The sequence below is a fragment of the Schistocerca americana genome, chromosome 2, assembly GCF_021461395.2.
Source record: "Schistocerca americana isolate TAMUIC-IGC-003095 chromosome 2, iqSchAmer2.1, whole genome shotgun sequence".
Taxonomy (NCBI): Eukaryota; Metazoa; Arthropoda; class Insecta; order Orthoptera; family Acrididae; genus Schistocerca; species Schistocerca americana.
In genome coordinates, this window is record NC_060120.1 from 635,328,256 (window position 1) to 635,347,107 (window position 18,852).

General features: G+C 40.4%; 1 protein-coding gene across 1 annotated transcript in view; it reads right to left on the reverse strand.

Moving 5' to 3' along the window:
* Positions 1-18,852, reverse strand: part of LOC124594262 (phenoloxidase 1-like) — a 235,254-nt gene that overhangs the window by 137,234 nt on the left and 79,168 nt on the right. Inside the window, exon 7 of the mRNA XM_047132626.1 lies at positions 5,937-6,101. Within this exon, the coding sequence (XP_046988582.1) occupies positions 5,937-6,101 (165 nt within the window). The remainder of the gene's footprint in view (positions 1-5,936; positions 6,102-18,852) is intronic.

The window sequence follows — 18,852 nt, forward strand, 5'->3', positions numbered from 1 at the left end:
ATTGTATATCTAGTTTACATTTTGGTAGAAAAAAACATACATGTGCTGTTTATATAAACCTAACTTTGTGTTGAAAGTTATGTGTGTTTACTTTTTTGGGTTGGTTTATGAGCCCTTGACATAGGTGTATCCCTGGACAGTAGCATCTTCCATGTTTCATTTCATTTCAGGAATACATGAGGTCATAAATGAATGGCATATATATAACTGTGCTTATATACAATTGTAAGATATACACTTGTCGTTTTTTGTAACTGCAGAAAACCATGTATTCCTTTCATGACAATGCCATCTACTGTACGTTACAACGATATGGCAGCACAGTTATCTTTGTCATTCTATGGCCACATATGAGGGAGTTCGCACTTATGCTTAGTAAGAACAAGTTGGACACAACACACTGTATCAACAAGGTTCTGGTTATACTATATTCAATTTAGAATACAGATACATTTCTCACTTCATGCTTCCCCTCTTTCTTCGACAATGCAAAATGTAAGGAAGAATAAAATAAAAATTTTGTGGTCAATGTTAAAACTTCATTACAAGTAATTCTGGCAGTTAACAGCATGATGTTTGAACTCATCCTGTCACTACTCCTTTTTGTGATATTTGATCTATTTAATGGAGTTCTGTCTTGGTAGTAAGTTACATGAATACTGAAACTTATGAAGCAACTACCAAACCCATACTGTTTTAATATATAACTGTATTCAGATAAGAACTTTAAGTCATTGTACACAATATTCAACTTTTCTTTTGATATTTTACATAATTCTTCCCACATTGAGTTAGGCAAATTCATTTCTAGGTGGACTAAGACTCTTTTGAGGTAATTAAACATTCAGAGTATCATCTGGAAATAATCAGCTGGTAAATCCTTGTGGAAATAGTTGACAAAAATTTGGGAAAGGCAACCACTTACTTAAAGTGGACTGATACACATAACATAGAAATACATAACAGAAAACAGATTTCTACAAACTTTCAAGCTCTTGCTCTTTTTCCAGTAAAAGTACAAACATTCACAAATGCAACCACATATGTATTCCAGAGTACAATTCTGTTACTGCAGGGAAATGATTATTGATTATTAATTATTGAAAGCAGTTGCCTGGACTGATAGAGATGGGGTCAGGGTAGGGTGAGACACATATGGGGTAGCAGGCTAGAGCGAAGAAGTTCTTTTGACAGATGACTCAACAGCTGCACAATAAGATGAAAGTAGGTCAGAGAATAGAGCATGTAAGACATATAGAGAGAGGGGGATTTGCAATCAAATGCATTTATTTATGAGCAAGCCTACTAGTTCCTGCTTCTTTAAAACACTATCTAGGCAAATATATAACCAAATCCATTGTGCTACCTTATGTACTGCATGGGTTTTGCAAGGCACCAACTTTTGCAAATTTATTTATGAGTCATCTGGAGGAATCCTTCCTATAAAGTCAATGACCAAACCACCCCTTGTCTGGTTCTGATTCATTGATGACATCTTCATGATTTGGACTCATGCCAAGGACAAGCTTTGCTCTTTTCTGCATAACCTCAGCACCTACTCCCAAATCTCCTCCAGTGATACTTCTCAACTCAACAAGCCACCTTCCTAGAAGCCAAACGCCACATCTCAGGTGGCTCCACAGATACATTTATTTGTATCAAGTGCACCACCAACAGTACCTCCACTCTGAGAGCCGTCACCAGTTTAATGTCAAGAAGTTGTAATGTTCCACCACCTATCTAAGCTACAGAATGTCCTTGTCTATCCCTGTTTCAAGCAATAGTTCTTTTGCCATCAGGGGGACATCAATCAGAATGATTACTTTCATTGTCGCTTTGTTTTTTACAAAGATATGAACAGCGGTATGACTTTTTAAAATGGTACCCTGTATTTTTTATTAGGTAATTCATTTCCTCTCCTGAAGACCTATTCAAAAATGTATCACAGTGTAGCATCACTGAAACACAATTTTATTACTTACATAACACAACATTGACGTTGACACTCTCTGCGCTTGGTGCAGGTACTCGGGGTAAATTAACACATCCACGTGCTGACATTGAGAGAGGACAATGTAAACATAAGTAGAATGCACGCCCATCATTCTGTCAACCATCATCAGTTGAAGAGTTGTGTGAGCAGAATGTACACCAATGAAGAGAAGGTAGAAATGCTACTCATCTATGGGGATTGTAAGTTAGCAGAACAGTAATTGCAATACTGTTTTCTTATGCGCAGGTACATTTAGTACAGTAGTTTAGTCCTTTTAAATACTGTTGTGTAGAGTAGGCATACAGTAAAGACTGTCCTTCCTACAAACTGCATCAACATAATGTTTTTTTTTATTATTGTTGCTGTTGTTGTTGTTGAAGGTAGGCGAAATGCTATGCAGGCAGCGGAACTGTACAGAAAGAAATATCCTGACAAGACTCCACCTTCCTGACAGATGTTTTCTTGTCTTGTTGTGATGCTTCAGGAAACCGGAAGTTTCAACCCACAACAATGCAATCATCGTAGCACTCGCACAGACAAAGCTGCCGAGCTACGGTTCTCACTTCCGTTGCTATGAATACACATGTGAGCACATGATAGCTTGAACACAAGGCTGGCATTCCTACAACTAGTGTACATTGTATTCTTATCTGTCACCAGTTCCATTCTCATCATGTACACCTACATCAAGAATTGCGTGGGAATGATTTCCAGAATCGTGTAAAGTTCTGTCAGTGGGCACAGCAGCAAATCTTCACCAACCAAACATCTTCTCCAATGTTCTATTTACTGATGAATGTTCCTTTTCAAACAAAGAACAGGTACATATGAGGAACAAGCATTATTGGTCCAGCGACAACCCACGATGGCTTAGGCAAGTGGAACATCAGTGTCAATGGAGAGTTAAGACTTGGTGTGGGATGCTTGGTACTACAATTATTGGCCCTTATTTCATCAATGGTAGTCTAAATGGCACAGCTATGCCAACTTCCCCAGACAAATTCCTCCTCCTCTTCTGGATGAAGTGCCGCTAAGAACCGGAATGCTTATGTGGTATCAACACGATGGATGTCCAGTACATAATGCTTTGCATGCACATCCTGTTCTGAACCAAAGGTATCCTGCCAGATAGATTGGTCAAGGAGGAACAGTTACTTGGCCTGGATTTTTTTCTTTGGGGATGCATTAAAGACGTTATCTATCGCTATACTCCAACAACTCCAGAGGACATGCAGGAATGTATTGTGCTTGCTTGGATTTTCTTCAGAAGGCAACACTGGAAGCAGTAAATAATCTTTCATTCAACAAGTGCACCAGTGTATTGGTGTCCAGGGTTACCACTTTGAGCAACTTCAAATGGCCGACTCCCAGGCAATGGTACGGGATAGTCAAAGTCAATTTTGTGTTATGTTTTTACTTGGTTTTCATTTTCTTTCTGACAACTTAAGCAAGTGGACAAGTTTGTAATCCCAGGCTCAAAGTCAATGTTGTGTTACGTAATTAATAACGTTGTGTTTCAGTGAACGGTACACTGTGATACATTTTTGAATAGGTCTTTAGGAGAGGAAATGAATTACTGAAAAAAAGATACAGGGTGCCATTTAAAAAAAGTCATACCACTGTTCATATCTTTGTAAAAAACAAAGCTACAATGAAGGCAATCATGCTGATTGATGTCCTGCTGATGGCTAAAGAACATTTGCTTGAAACATTTTGTAATTTGCATCTGGACAAACAGTTATTTAGGGTAGTCAAGATAAATGGGACACCCTGCATATCAGCTATGCTGCAGTTACTGCATGGTATTCTATGAGGGAACGACAGGTAAGCAGCTGACTATCACATGAGTGGCCACAGCCAAATTGTAGCAAACAACAAACTTCACCATCCAATTGCCGAACATACTGTGCTCCACAACACAAATGACTTCAACAGATGCTTCACTATGTGGGTCACTTGGATACTGCTCTCCAACACATTTCTCTGAACTACACAGGAGGAAACTGTTTCCTCAGCATATTCTGCAATCTTGCAGTCCCGCTGGTTAAATCTCGACTAACCAATTTCCCACTGCCTCACTTATCCTTTTTCCCTTCTCTCTTCTATCCATACCATTCCTTCCCGCATTTAAATCAGGTACTGCCTTCTTCCAGCATTCTTCCTCTCCACCAGGTGCCTTTTTCTCTCTCTTTTCTCTCTCTGTCCTTTTTCCTCCCTTCTCTATTTTCTTCTTCCCTCCCTATCTCCCTCTTCATGTATTGTGAATGATTGAGCTCTAATGATCCCCTCAGCAAAAAGATAATACACTCCTGGAAATGGAAAAAAGAACACATTGACACCGGTGTGTCAGACCCACCATACTTGCTCCGGACACTGCGAGAGGGCTGTACAAGCAATGATCACACGCACGGCACAGCGGACACATCAGGAACCGCGGTGTTGGCCGTCGAATGGCGCTAGCTGCGCAGCATTTGTGCACCGCCGCCATCAGTGTCAGCCAGTTTGCCGTGGCATACGGAGCTCCATCGCAGTCTTTTAACACTGGTAGCATGCCGCGACAGCGTGGACGTGAACCGTATGTGCAGTTGACGGACTTTGAGCGAGGGCATATAGTGGGCATGCGGGAGGCCGGGTGGACGTACCGCCGAATTGCTCAACATGTGGGGCGTGAGGTCTCCACGGTACATCGATGTTGTCACCAGTGGTCGGCGGAAGGTGCACGTGCCCATCGACCTGGGACCGGACCGCAGCGACGCACAGATGCACGCCAAGACCGTAGGATTCTACGCAGTGCCGTAGGGGACCGCACCGCCACTTCCCAGCAAATTAGGGACACTGTTGCTCCTGGGGTATCGGCGAGGACCATTCGCAACCGTCTCCATGAAGCTGGGCTACGGTCCCGCACACCGTTAGGCCGTCTTCCGCTCATGCCCCAACATCGTGCAGCCCGCCTCCAGTGGTGTCGCGACAGCCGTGAATGGAGGGACGAATGGAGACGTGTCGTCTTCAGCGATGAGAGTCGCTTCTGCCTTGGTGCCAATGATGGTCGTATGCGTGTTTGGCGCCGTGCAGGTGAGCGCCACAATCAGGACTGCATATGATCGAGGCACACAGGGCCAACACCCGGCATCATGGTGTGGGGAGCGATCTCCTACACTGGCCGTACATCCCTGGTGATCGTCGAGGGGACACTGAATAGTGCACGGTACATCCAAACCGTCATCGAACCCATCGTTCTACCATTCCTAGACCGGCAAGGGAACTTGCTGTTCCAACAGGACAATGCACGTCTGCATGTATCCCGTGCCACCCAACGTGCTCTAGAAGGTGTAAGTCAACTACCCTGGCCAGCAAGATCTCCGGATCTGTCCCCCATTGAGCATGTTTGGGACTGGATGAAGCGTCGTCTCACGCGGTCTGCACGTCCAGCACGAACGCTGGTCCAACTGAGGCGCCAGGTGGAAATGGCATGGCAAGCCGTTCCACAGGACTACATCCAGCATCTCTACGATCGTCTCCATGGGAGAATAGCAGCCTGCATTGCTGCGAAAGGTGGATATACACTGTACTAGTGCCGACATTGTGCATGCTCTGTTGCCTGTGTCTATGTGCCTGTGGTTCTGTCAGTGTGATCATGTGATGTATCTGACCCCAGGAATGTGTCAATAAAGTTTCCCCTTCCTGGGACAATGAATTCACGGTGTTCTTATTTCAATTTCCAGGAGTGTAGATTAAGGAATTAGAAGTACAAAGAAAAACACATAATATTATAATGTACTTTCAAATTTTAATGTGAGACCAATTAGATTACTCATTTGAGATGAATAAATTATCACTAACTTTATGGAATTTTAATATAATATTATTAAATTAGGAAAGTTTACAATGATGAATATATTCATGTCAGTAATAAACTTATTTCTGTTGCCATTGTCTTGCTTACCAAGTGTCTCCCATCAGGATCATGACATAAAGCAATGACTAAATGCCCAAGATTGTGAAGGTCACCATAAAAATTCCTGTTAACAGATAGTATACTTGATTCCACCATATTACCTAATATATCAATACCAATTGTTGATGTCAAGTTCACAACTTCTCCCCTTTCCTAGAAAAAGGATAGGAATGAAAAAATAATAATAATATTTACAACTTGAAAATTAATACAGCATTGAAACAACACAGAATGCATAACAGTAGTGTGATAAAAGACCTTTCATTTTCTGCCTTGTAATATATTTGTCCATAATACTAAAATAATTTATAATTTTTCCTTTCTATAGCATGCTTTTACTCTACCTTAGTATTTCCACTTAGGAGAAAAGTGATTATATTAATACCTGCCATAATTTTGGCACTTTTCATTTTGGACCCATTTCCTTCTTTGAAATAAAGGAAACTCCAGGTTGGAATATCAACAATATAAGGAAAAGACAGACTGCTACTTACCATAAAAATGACTTGTTAAGTTGTGACAAGCACAACTAAAAGACCTAGACGTTAACTTTTGGCCACAGCCTTCATCAGAAATGGAAACTTGTACACTGTCATTCACACAAGCAAGCAAACCTCATGCACACAACCACCATCTTTGGCAGCTCGTACTTGAATGAAAATGTCACATGGAACAGCAGGAATTTGGAGGTGGTAAAGAATGCAAAGGCACAGTAGTGTACAGCTGGGGGAGATCTGGTGGGGTGTACAGCTACTCAGCTACCAATAGGAGAGGAGCAGGGAAGGGGGAAGATGGACAGGTGCATTGGCAGAGGGCAACACATAACAAAGAGGGTGAAAGTCATAATGTGTCATCTTTACAGTAAGCAGTAACCTTTCCTTCTTTGGTTATTTGTGATATGTCAAACAGAGAGTGTGAAAAACATATTTTGAGAAAGTACAGGGTGAGCACAAAGTCCTTCCCTGATTATAACAATTTATTACAGAATAACTGTTTGGCATAATAATTTACATTTGATGCCATTACATAGGTTAGTGTTATACAATTTTTTTAATACCACTTACATTAGTAAACCTCAATGTGTGCTCCCTTGGTAGCTTGGAGAAAATTGAGGTGGTATTCCAGTTCCCACCAGGTGTTTCATAACATGTGTTCTGTCACAGTACCCGCAGCAGCTTGTATCCTAGCCTTCAGTTTGTTGACATCAGCAACTGGTGTGATGAAGACTCTGTTCTTGATATAGTGCAGAAAAAAAGTCAAGGGGCGTAATGTCTGGAGAGCGGGATGGCCAGGGTGTTGGACTGTTCCTTCCAGTCCTGCACTATCAAAGCCCAGTGGAGAGAGGGGGGGGGGGGGGATGCTCCATCTTGCTGAAAAAGTATCCATGGTTGATATTCTTCTAACTGTGGGGCAATCAACTGTTGCAAACGTCTAAGTAAATGTTAGCAGTAACGGATTTTTCTGCAAAGAAAAACAGTCCAAAAACCTTGTTATGTATGAGGCAGCACCAAACATTCACTTTTTCACTGTCTTGCTGTAACTGTACAGTAGCATGTGGAGATTCTGAACCCCATATATGCACATTATGCTTATTTATCATTCCAATGACATGAAAGATGGATTCATTGGTAAACGTATGCAATTTAAGTAATCATTAGCAACATCAATCCTGTTGACAATCTCAGTTGCAAAATCAGCATGTGTCAGAAAATCATTCAGTTCCAAGGCATGCATGATTTGCACTTTGTAAGTATCCCACTATTCAGTCTTATGGCCCGCAGCTCATGGTCTTGCGGTAGCATTCTCGCTTCCCCCGCACGGGGTCCCGCATTCGACTCCTGGCTGGGTCAGGGATTTTTCCTGCCTAAGATAACTGGGTGTTGTTGTGTCGTCTTCATCATCATCATTCATCCCCATTACAGTTGAAGGAAGGCAATGGGAAACCACCTCCATTAGGAACTTGCCTAGTACAGCAGTGCGGGTCTCCCGCATCCACCCCTATGCTCCTCGGAGTATGAGACCTCATCATCATCATCATCAAGTATGCAACCTAAGACTTACATGAGGAATCTTCACCATGCTTGCTTGTGGTATTTGAAGTACACGCGATGCTTGACGAGTTGACTTAGACGGACTCTGTTGAAACGATTGCCGAACATGATTAACAGTTACATCACTCACACAAGGCCTACCACTTCAGGATGACCTTCGACACTGCCTGTTTCATTAAACTTTGCATACATTGCCTTATTGATTTAATGTCAGGAGAGCTGCATCCATAAGAGGTCCAAAATTTATGTTGAACACTGATAGGCGATTTCAGTTCATGAAACCAAAGCACACCTTGTGCTTTCTCCTGCTTCGACGCCATTTCACCAGCAATTAACACGACATAACAGACCACATCAGTGTTGTGGAGCAGTAGTGCCATTTATTGCTCACAACAACTAGTAACACTAACCTATGTAATGGCATAAGATGTAACTTATTATGTCAAACAGTTATTCTGTTATAAATTTTTATAATCAGGGCAAGACTTTGTGTTGACCCCATATATCTTTACTTTTTGGTTAACAAAAATATCTTGAGATATTCAAGACAACCTACAAGTAGCTAGAAACATATACAGTAAAGTAAGTAGTAAGTTACAAATATAGTTAGTGGTGACAGGAAAATGCCTTGCCTACTAAAGCGTGGAGATATGAAAGCTAATTTGCTGATAAATTGAATGGAAAGTCTTGGTTTTTTGGCAGGATACTAGATAACTCCAAATTTTCTACCAAATAAAATTTATTAGACAAGACTTTGGTAATATATGTACAAATATATAGGATCTTCATTATGCTAGATTATTCAGGGATGCGAAACCTATACAAAGAAAACCATGGAAATGATCGTAGTCACATTGTCTCCTGATACAATGTAAGTGAAATGCTGGAAAATTTTCAGTGGCAGGCCTAAACTTAGACATGTCAAATACTTTGTGAAAACTCTACACAATTTAAAGAAGTTGTTTTCAACGGGTGATTGTCAGCCTACTAAGTACTGCACCTGCAAAAACTGTGAAAACTATCTCACATAGACACATGCAAGCAATTATTTTTCCACACACATAGCTCACATCTGCACTGTATCATAAGGAACATACAATAATTACCTGATACATAAGGAATCCTGTGACCTAAGGAAAGGAAACTAATATTATCTGAATCTAAATTGAAAATACTGGATTGTTTGTGATAAGCATCATTGTTTATAAAAATTGTCAAACTAAGAATGAGACATTTGACAAGAATAAAGTCTGTAGCACAAATAAGATACATCATCTAACATACAGTAAATAAGTGTACTGCGCAGTATACTATAGACTGCTGAGATGCAGCTTATTGCATAAGTCACTAAGGGGTATTATTATTGTGATGATATATAGAGGAAGTTTATGATAGCAAAATTGTGATTTGTGTACAAAACTTGGGTCCTGCACAGTAATTCAATCATATTTTACTGAAATTAAGACACACCTCTGTACAAATTTAGACAAGATAATGAGAAATCTGTTTTTGTTATTTGTTAATCAGAGGGAATTGACTAATCTCTTTTGTAACATCAAACATTTCATTGAAAATTATGTAATTATTATACTGAAACTAAAAATAACCTGCAAAACATTACTGGTTTCAAGTTTTTTTAGTAATATACATTAAAATGTATGAAAAAATATTTGCTGTAGAAGAGTAAATTGATAATAACTATTTTAAATTAGACGTGTGATTACATGCAAACTCAGTAAACTGCAGTAATGAATATTACATTTATTCAGCCATTTGTATTTGTTTTCTTTGTATCAGTATCAGTATTGTCAGGTGCATACCAGTAGAACATTAGGTAGAACTCATCATGAAAAGTTCTGAATGAGAACTCACAGACAGTTGATTGCCAAAATTATGTTAACTTAAAATATGAAATCCTCCATTTAAAAAGATGTTATACTGAATTTTGTGTGGGCAGCAAAATAGTAAATGTAATAAATGGAAGAGGTACCCAGTTGAAACTTCAAGTTTCAGTATCGTTACAAAAATCCAATTCTGTGGATTCTACTTATGTTCCTGGGGCTGCAATGAGGACATTTCAGTGTAAACTATAGCACTGCAACTAAATGAGATATGTACTCAATTTAAAATTATTGTGCTTACTGGACTTTTTAATTTTAAGTAAGTTAAATTGTATACTGGCAGACGCCGGATTCGGGGAAGATCCATTTGGATGCCGTAGAAATGTTGAAACAATCTTAGAAGATAGGTTAAGAAAAGGGAAACCTACATTTATAGCATTTGTAGAGTTAGAGAAAGCTTTTGACAATACTGACTGGAATATTCTCTTTCAAATTGTGAAGGTGGTATGGGTAAAATACAGGGAGCGAAAGGCTATTTTCAATTTGTACAGAAACTAGATGACAATAATAAGAGTAAAGGGGCATGAAAGGGAAGCAGTGGTTGAGAAGGGAGTGAGACAGAATTGTAGCCTATCCCCAATGTTGTTCAATCTGTATATATAGCGAGCAGTAAAGGAAACAAAAGAAACATTTGGAGTAAGAATTAAAATCCATGGAGATGAAATAAAAACTTTGAAGTTTTCTGACAACATTGCAATTCTGTCTGAGACATCGAAGGACCTGGAAGAGCAGTTGAATGGAATGGACAGTGTCATGAAAGGAGGAATAATATGAACATCAATGAAAGCAAAATGAGGATAATGGAATGTAGTCGAATTAAATCAGATGATGCTGAGGGAATTAGATTAGGAAATGAGACACTTAAAATAGTAAATGAGTTTTGCTATTTTGGAAGCAAAATAACTGGTGATGGTAGAAGTAGAGAGGACATAAAATGTAGACTGGCTACAGCAAGAAAAGCATTTCCAAAGAAGAGAAATTTATTAACACTGGGTATAGATTTAAGCGTCAGGTAGACTTTTCAGAAAGTATTTGTATGGAGTGTAGCCATGAATGGAAGTGAAACATACATACTTTAGACAAGAAGAAAATAGAAGCTTTTGAAATGTGGTACTGCAGAAGACTCCTGAAGATCAGATGGGTAGATCATGTAACTAATGAGGAGGTACTGAATAGAATTGGGGAGAAGAGGAATTTGTGGCACAACTTTAGAAGAAGGAACCAGTTGGTAGGACATGTTCTGAGGCATTAAGGGATCACCAATTTAGTATTGGAGGGCAGTGTTGAGGAAAAAATCATAGAGGGAGACCAAGGGATGAATACACTAAGCAGATTCAAAAGGATGTTGGTTGCAGTAGTTACTCAGAGATGAAGAAGCTTGCACAGGATAGGGTAGCACGGAGAGCTGCATCAAACCAGTCTCTGGACAGAAGACCACAACAACAACAATTTCCATATTTATATTTAACATATATTTTTTAGACAACATAGTTGTATGGAGATAAACAGTGATTAATTTACTTATAATCAATTATTCAAAATGACAGTCACAATGTGTGACTGTCATTTTGAATAACTGATTTAACATATATGCAGTTATAGATGGAAAGTAGTAACAAGCTATGATCACAACACATAAATGATTTGGATTACATAACTATACATGATCTATGACTTTCACGCACTTCGATCTGACAAACACATGTTTTTAGTTGTGCTACTGCTGTTTCGTTAGAGTAGTTTGAAGTCATAGTGCAAATTACTGATACATAATTGGTAATGTTTGTACAGTAAAGCAAATACATTCTTTGAAATTAAATAGAATTAATGTTGATAATCTATGAAATATTTTTCATTTAATTGTAATATATACCCTAGAATAAATACTTGTTTAATTATAAATATAATAGAGGGAAACATTCCACGTGGGAAAAATTTATCTAAAAACAAAGATGATGTGACTTACCAAACGAAAGCGCTGGCACGTCGATAGACACACAAACAAACACAAACATACACACAAAATTCTAGCTTTCACAACCAACGGTTGCTTTGCCAGGAAAGAGGGAAGGAGAGGGAAAGACGAAAGGATGTGGGTTTTAAGGGAGAGGGTAAGGAGTCATTCCAATCCCAGGAGCGGAAAGACTTACCTTAGGGGGAAAAAAGGACGGGTATACACTCGCACACACACACACACATATCCATCCACACATATACAGACATAAGCAGACATATTCAAAGGCAAAGAGTTTGGGCAGAGATGTCAGTCGAGGCGGAAGTGCAGAGGCAAAGATGTTGTTGAATGACAGGTGAGGTATGAGTGGCGGCAACTTGAAATTAGCGGAGATTGAGGCCTGGTGGATAATGGGAAGAGAGGATATATTGAAGAGCAAGTTCCCATCTCCAGAGTTCGGATAGGTTTCCCTCTAACACCAACCTATCCGAACTCTTGGTGAAGAGAATGTGATGCCAATGCCAAGCGGTCCATTTGGCATGTTGTTGGGCCCAACTGTACCCCACTGCATGGTGTCATGGTTGCAAAGATGGACTTCACCATGGACATGGGGAGTGAACTGCACATCATGCAGCCTATTTTCACAGTTTGAGTTGTAACACGGCGTCCTGTGGCTGCACAAAAAGCATTATTCAACATGGTGGTGTTGCTATCAGGGTTCCTCCGAGCCACAATCCATAGGTAGCAGTCATCCACTGCAGTAGTAGCCCTTAGGCAGCTCCATGTCCACACAACACTGCTTTGGTTCACTCCGAGATGCCTGGAAACTTCCCTTGTGGAGAAGACAAAGTAACAATGCGGACACAATTGAACCGCAGTATTGACCATCTAGCCATGATTGAACTACAGACAACAAGAGCTGTGTACCTCCTTCCTGGTTGAATGACTGGAACTAATAAGCTCTCGGATCTCCTCTGTCTAATAGGTGCTGCTTATCCATGGTTGTCCATATCTTTGGGAGGGTTTAGTGACATCTCTGAACAGTCAAATGGACTGTGTCTGTGATACAATATCCACAGTCAATGTCCATCTTCAAGGAGTTCTGGGAAATGGAGTGATGCAAAACTTTTTTTGATGTGTGTAGCAGCAGTCTTATAACAGTCCTTTGTGGTGCTCTTTAAATTACTTTTGCATTTGTCAATGTACTGAGTTCTATATGCATGGAACTCTTACATACAACCACAAATATGGTCCAATACTTAGTAAGCTTGAATTCTGTTTACTAAATGGCAGTGCATCACTATACTGAATGCCTTCCAGAAGTCAGGGAACACTGTATCACAAACTCAGCACCTTCATACATAGCACTCTGTATCTCCTGGACAAACAGAGTGAGCCAAATTTTGCCATGTTGATTTCTGTGCAAGGGGTTTTAGTCCTCCAAAATCATAATATGTGAATATAAAATATGTTTCTTAATTCTATGTCAGCAATATAGGCCTATAATTTGTGCATATGTCTGATGACCCTTGCTGAAAACAGAAATCACACACACTTTTTCCAATCAATAAGTACTCTTCATTGCTCCAGTGACCTAGGATCATCTATTGCTAGAAGTAGACCATGTTCTTTTACACAATCTCTGTAGAACCTCACAGGTGTTACATTTGGTCCAGTTGCCTTTCCTCTGTTGGGCAATTTTTGTTGATTTTCTATTCTAACAGCACTTATCTGTGATTTTAACATTCATACAATGATTCAAATGAGGAACCATACTATGACTTTTAGTGGTGAAACAGCTTCAGAAGACTAAATTCAGTAAGTGGCCTTCTCTGTGCCACTTCCTGTTTCACTGATTGATTGAATAGATGATTGAAATCTGTTTACTTGACTTTTTAGGATTTTAGTCAGAGTATTTGAAAAATTTTACTTTGAAATTAATTGAATGCTTTTCATAATACTCTCATCACACTCATTCCCGGTTCATTCAGTGGAATTTGTGCTGATTTGAATCTTCTTGGTGGATTAAAACTGTGAGCTGGTCCAGGGCTCAAATCTGGGACCTTTTCCTTTTGTGGGCAAGTACTCACTGAAATTTGGAAGGTAGGAATGACTTACTGGCAGATATAAAGCTGAGAGGGTAGGCCGTGAGTCAAATTTGGATAACTCATTTGGTGAGTACTAGCCTGCAAAAGGCATAGGTCCCAGGATTGACTACCGGTCCTCTGCCAGGAAGATTCAAATGTCACTCCTTGCTGCTGCTACACCATCAATCCAGAGGTAAGTGTCATCAATCAGCTTATCAAACTCTAAAATTATTTATTCAACATTAACACCCCCCTCCCCCAGGGGGTCATGTCTCTTTTGTAAGTACATCCTTGGCCAACACATGTCCCCACTCCCTGCAGCACAACTTCCCGTTCCATGCAACAAGTCCATCCTTCAAATTCCTCCCCAACTCCCCTCCTCCCACCCTTCCACTGGGTGCTCTTCTTGCTGCCAATCATGCTTGGATTTGGTTTATGATTTTGGACGTTTGTCTTTTTCTCTCTTCTGGAACCTTATACAACAACCTTTCATCCCTCACTATATGGTCCCCGTTGTTGGGTTTGATTTGCAATTCCTCTTCCAAATTTTACAGAAGTGTGGATAGAGCAGCCAAGGTCACCCAATGTTGTGTACATTCCACCTTTTGTACCTATCTGGCAAAGTAATGCACTTAAAACCCGATTCAGTAGCCATCCTGTTGTACGGGGGTCATCAAGAACCTGCACGGTGGCAGTCCCTGACAACACAAGAAATGTACTATTGGAGCATGTGCTGGAAGCCCCCCATGCATGCCAAGGGTTATGTGGCCATAATAGTTGGAGCATGGGACTCCACACAATGGTACCTGGCCAGGTAACCTTTGCAGTGGGTGGGTGGCATCCATGGGAAAAGCCCGCTTTCAGACTGGATGGCACCAAGGCAGATTACTTGCAAAAGAAGCGGCTCAAACTTTTCCATTGGTGGCTGTATAGTCCAAGTAGTCTCTTCTCAATGATAGGATAACTATAATATGGAGAGATATGACCCCACAATGTTTCCTTCTTTGGCCACACCACAGGATGTACATAGGGCAAAGAGACAAGGAAATAAATACTCCCCCAATATTTAGTTTTCTCTAGGGCCATTGGGCATTCCTTTTAGCCACAAAGCCATTATTCTTTGTTGAACATCTTAAGGATAGGTATGAGGAAGCAGCATTAATTTAGAAAAATGGAAAGTGGTTCACTTATCCTGCACAGTCATTGGTACTGCTCATCTGTGAGAATCTGGGTGACATTCTTATAACTATTCTCCCACTAACAAGCACAATATGGAACATTATTTTCCACTGCAACCTCCTTTTACAGACTAATGGTGAGTCACATGCAAACTGGAGTGACAAGGTGTGCATACTGCCCAACACATCCAGCACAGACCAAAGGACAATAAAGTTCCAACTGGGGCTTTCACATTGGCCTTTCAGGACGACTCATTGCTTGAAAAGGTCAAGGAGATGGTGTGAAACTGGAAGTTACCCCTCCCATGCGGTACTTAAAATGCATGAGATTAGGGCACACATTCTTGCATTGTAACACCAGATTCAACTGCAGGGATTGTGGATGTCAGCTACACACATAAGTCCCTTGGGATACTGTGGGGAGCACTATTCCCTCTGTTCACAGTTCCTGGTAGCCCCTCCTTCAGAATAGATGTGCACTGATGCCATATCCTGGCAATTGGCGGCAGCAGGCAACTCTGAACGTTATCTCCCACCTTGGTCTCTTTATGCCTCCACAATATACCAATAGCATGATCCTCCAGTGGAAGTGTAACAGTTTTTTCTGCCACCTGATTGAGCTATGATGTCTCTTGTGCATTTTCCTTGCTTTCTGCATTGTCCTCCATGAAACTTGTTTCCCAGCATTGCAAATCCCTACCTCCATGACTAATGGGGCTATTTTCAGAATTGAGCTGATTATGAGAGAGTGTCAAGCACAATAGGCCCATACATTCTGGACACTGCCTACTGTGAACACAAGTCACTCAATACAACTTCAGAAGCTGTGGCAGTTTGTGTGAGGATGTCTCTGGATTTTACCATCTGTAACATGTGTCTCCCTCCCAATGGTGAAGTGCCTCAGAATGTTTTATCTGCATTGATTTCTCAGCTCTGCTCCCCTCCTCCATTGCACCTTCATGACTGGGTGACTTCAATGCCCACAACCTGTTGTGGGATGGAACTACAACCACTGACCATGGTAAAGCTGTCAAAACTTCTCTTGCAGAGCTCAGTTTTTGTCTTTTGCATACTGTTGCTGTCACACACTTCACTGTGGCATACTGATCTTACTGGGACATTGAACTTTCAATTTGCACCTCTTGATCTCTCCCCTTTGTCCACTGAAGAGTCCATGATGACCTACATGACCGTGATAATTCTCCAATTGTCCTGTCCCTCCTTCCACCTCACAACCTCGGTGTACCTGGTGTCTCCTTGAATGGTGTTGTTCACACTGACATAGATGTTGTCACCAAATATGTTATTCTAACTTGTGGTCAAGCCTCTGCATTTGAAAATAATCTGTCTGCATTTCAAGTCCTCAAACAGCTGGTGGAGCAAATTCACTTACCTTTCACTTCATCTCACCTGGGGCCATGTAATGCTCTGTTCAGTGTGCGGGAGTTCCTCAGTTCCCTAGTCCTTTGCCCTCGCATGGCCCCAGACCAGACCAAATCCACAGCTAACTGCTCAAACACCCATCTTTGCATTACCTGCATCATGTCCTTGCAATTTTTATACCATATCTGGACTGAGGATAAGTTCCCATCTCAGTGACGAGGAAGTGTGATTTACTGAGACTGTGTAAACACCTCCTTGAGATGGACAGCTGTCATCCAACTAGTCTCACTAATATCCTCTGCAAGTTGCTAAAACATAAGGTGAGCCAGCAGCTGAATTGGCATCTTGAGTCTTGGAATCTTTTGGCTCCACCCCAGGTTGGTTTTCACCAAAGCAATTTTACTGCTGACAATTTGGTCTGCCTGGAGTCTGTTAACCAGTCTTCTTTGAACTGCAAATGGCTTATGACATATGTGGCAACATCATGTCCTAGTTACTCTTACATCATTACTTTGCAATTTACAATAAATGTGTGATGGAGGATTCATCAAACCTCCTTTAAGCTACTTCTCTATCATTCCACTCTCAAACAGTGCACTGGAAAATGAACACTTAAATCTTTCTGGGAAAACTCCAATTTTTCTTATTTTATTATGATGATTATTTATACCTAAGTAATTGGGCACCATCAAAATATTTTCCTACTCTAAGGAGAAAGTTGGTGACTGAAATTTCATGAGAAGGTCCTGATGCAGTGAAAAAATGCCTTTGTTTTAATGACTGCCATCCCCATCCATGTATCATATCCATGGCAGTCTTTGGTTTGATTTCCCCGCAACAATACCTATGAAATTGTTCCAATTTAAGTTACTCATAATTCTAATCCCTAGGTGTTTAGTTGACTTTGGATCCTTTAGGTTTGTGTGATTTATTGTATAACTGAAATTTAGTGGATATTGTTAGTGCTCATGTGGATGACTTCACAATTTTCATGATTTAGAGTCAATAATCACTTTGTACACCATACAGATATCTTGTCTAAATCATTTTTCAATTTGTTTTGATCATCTGATTGCATTACATGACACCATTATCTGCAAAAAATCTGAGATTGTCTCCTAAATCATTTATGTAGGTCAGAAACAACAGAGGGCCTATAGCACTTCCTTGTGGAATGCCACATATTACTTCTGTTGTACTTGATGACTTTACATCATTTATTGTGAGCTGTGTCTTTTCAGTCACACAATTGAGATGATAATCCATTGGCACCCAATATAATTACACGTTGCTTGTGAGGAATTGTGTCAAAAGCCTAGTGGAATTCTAAAAATATGTAATTAATTTGATGTCCTGTAGTGCCTTGTGAATTTCGGGGTAAATTCTAGAGACACCTGTATTTCCACCATCTCAAACACGTGTTGTTTTAAAGATGACTTTGTGAAAGTGGAACTGTGTCTACTATCATGTGGTGCAGGACTGGCATGTATCGGACGGTTGATTGGTGCGGCTAGGTAGTTGCAGCGCTCGCCTCAGAAGTTACATGGCCAGCACAAGGAGCAAACGTGACGTACTCCATGAAGGTGCTACAACAGTAATTATTGAGAACAGTTGAATTTTGTTAAAGAAAAGAAAAGACACTTACTTATTTACTAACTTTCGTGAGGTCTGGATGGTGGACTTGCTAAAGCTTTCTAGATTGCATTTGTTATAAAGTATGTAAGAGTATCTGTCAGACTGGTAATTGTTGGGCTTACAAAAATGAATCATTTATATGGTGTCTTGTTTGTGGAAGTGAAAATATAGTGAGATTGCTTTAAAAGTATCCTGAGTGTACGGAGTTATTTTAAGAGTATAAAAAGTTCCTCCAAAACAACATCTTATCTTCGGAGAAGTTGGACAGACAATTGCAGCCAGCTATCCTGATAAGAAGATTGGCAAAACAACTCTGTGTAAGTTCAACAATAAAGTGGGAGTGGGAGTCTGGCACATCAACACCACACTGCTCCCTCTAGTCGCCAGAAACCGCCCGAGTCCCCTGTTGATAGCATTCATTATTTCATGAAAATAAAGAGCTAATTGTGTTTCACAAGAACAATACAGGGTCACAATTACTTAACTATATCAAATAAAATCATCATAACTTCTGAACAGTTTGCATTAGGATGTTCAAACTGCACGGCTGGCCGTGCTGCATAATAGGAATTAGTATGTGCATGCACGCATGTCTTGTTGTTGTCAGGCCACTTTGGTTTGAATGGGTTCATCAATAAGCAAAATTGTTGCATTTGGGAGACTAAAAATCTGTATTTCAGGATTGAGAAGTCTCTTCACCCTCAATGGTTGACTG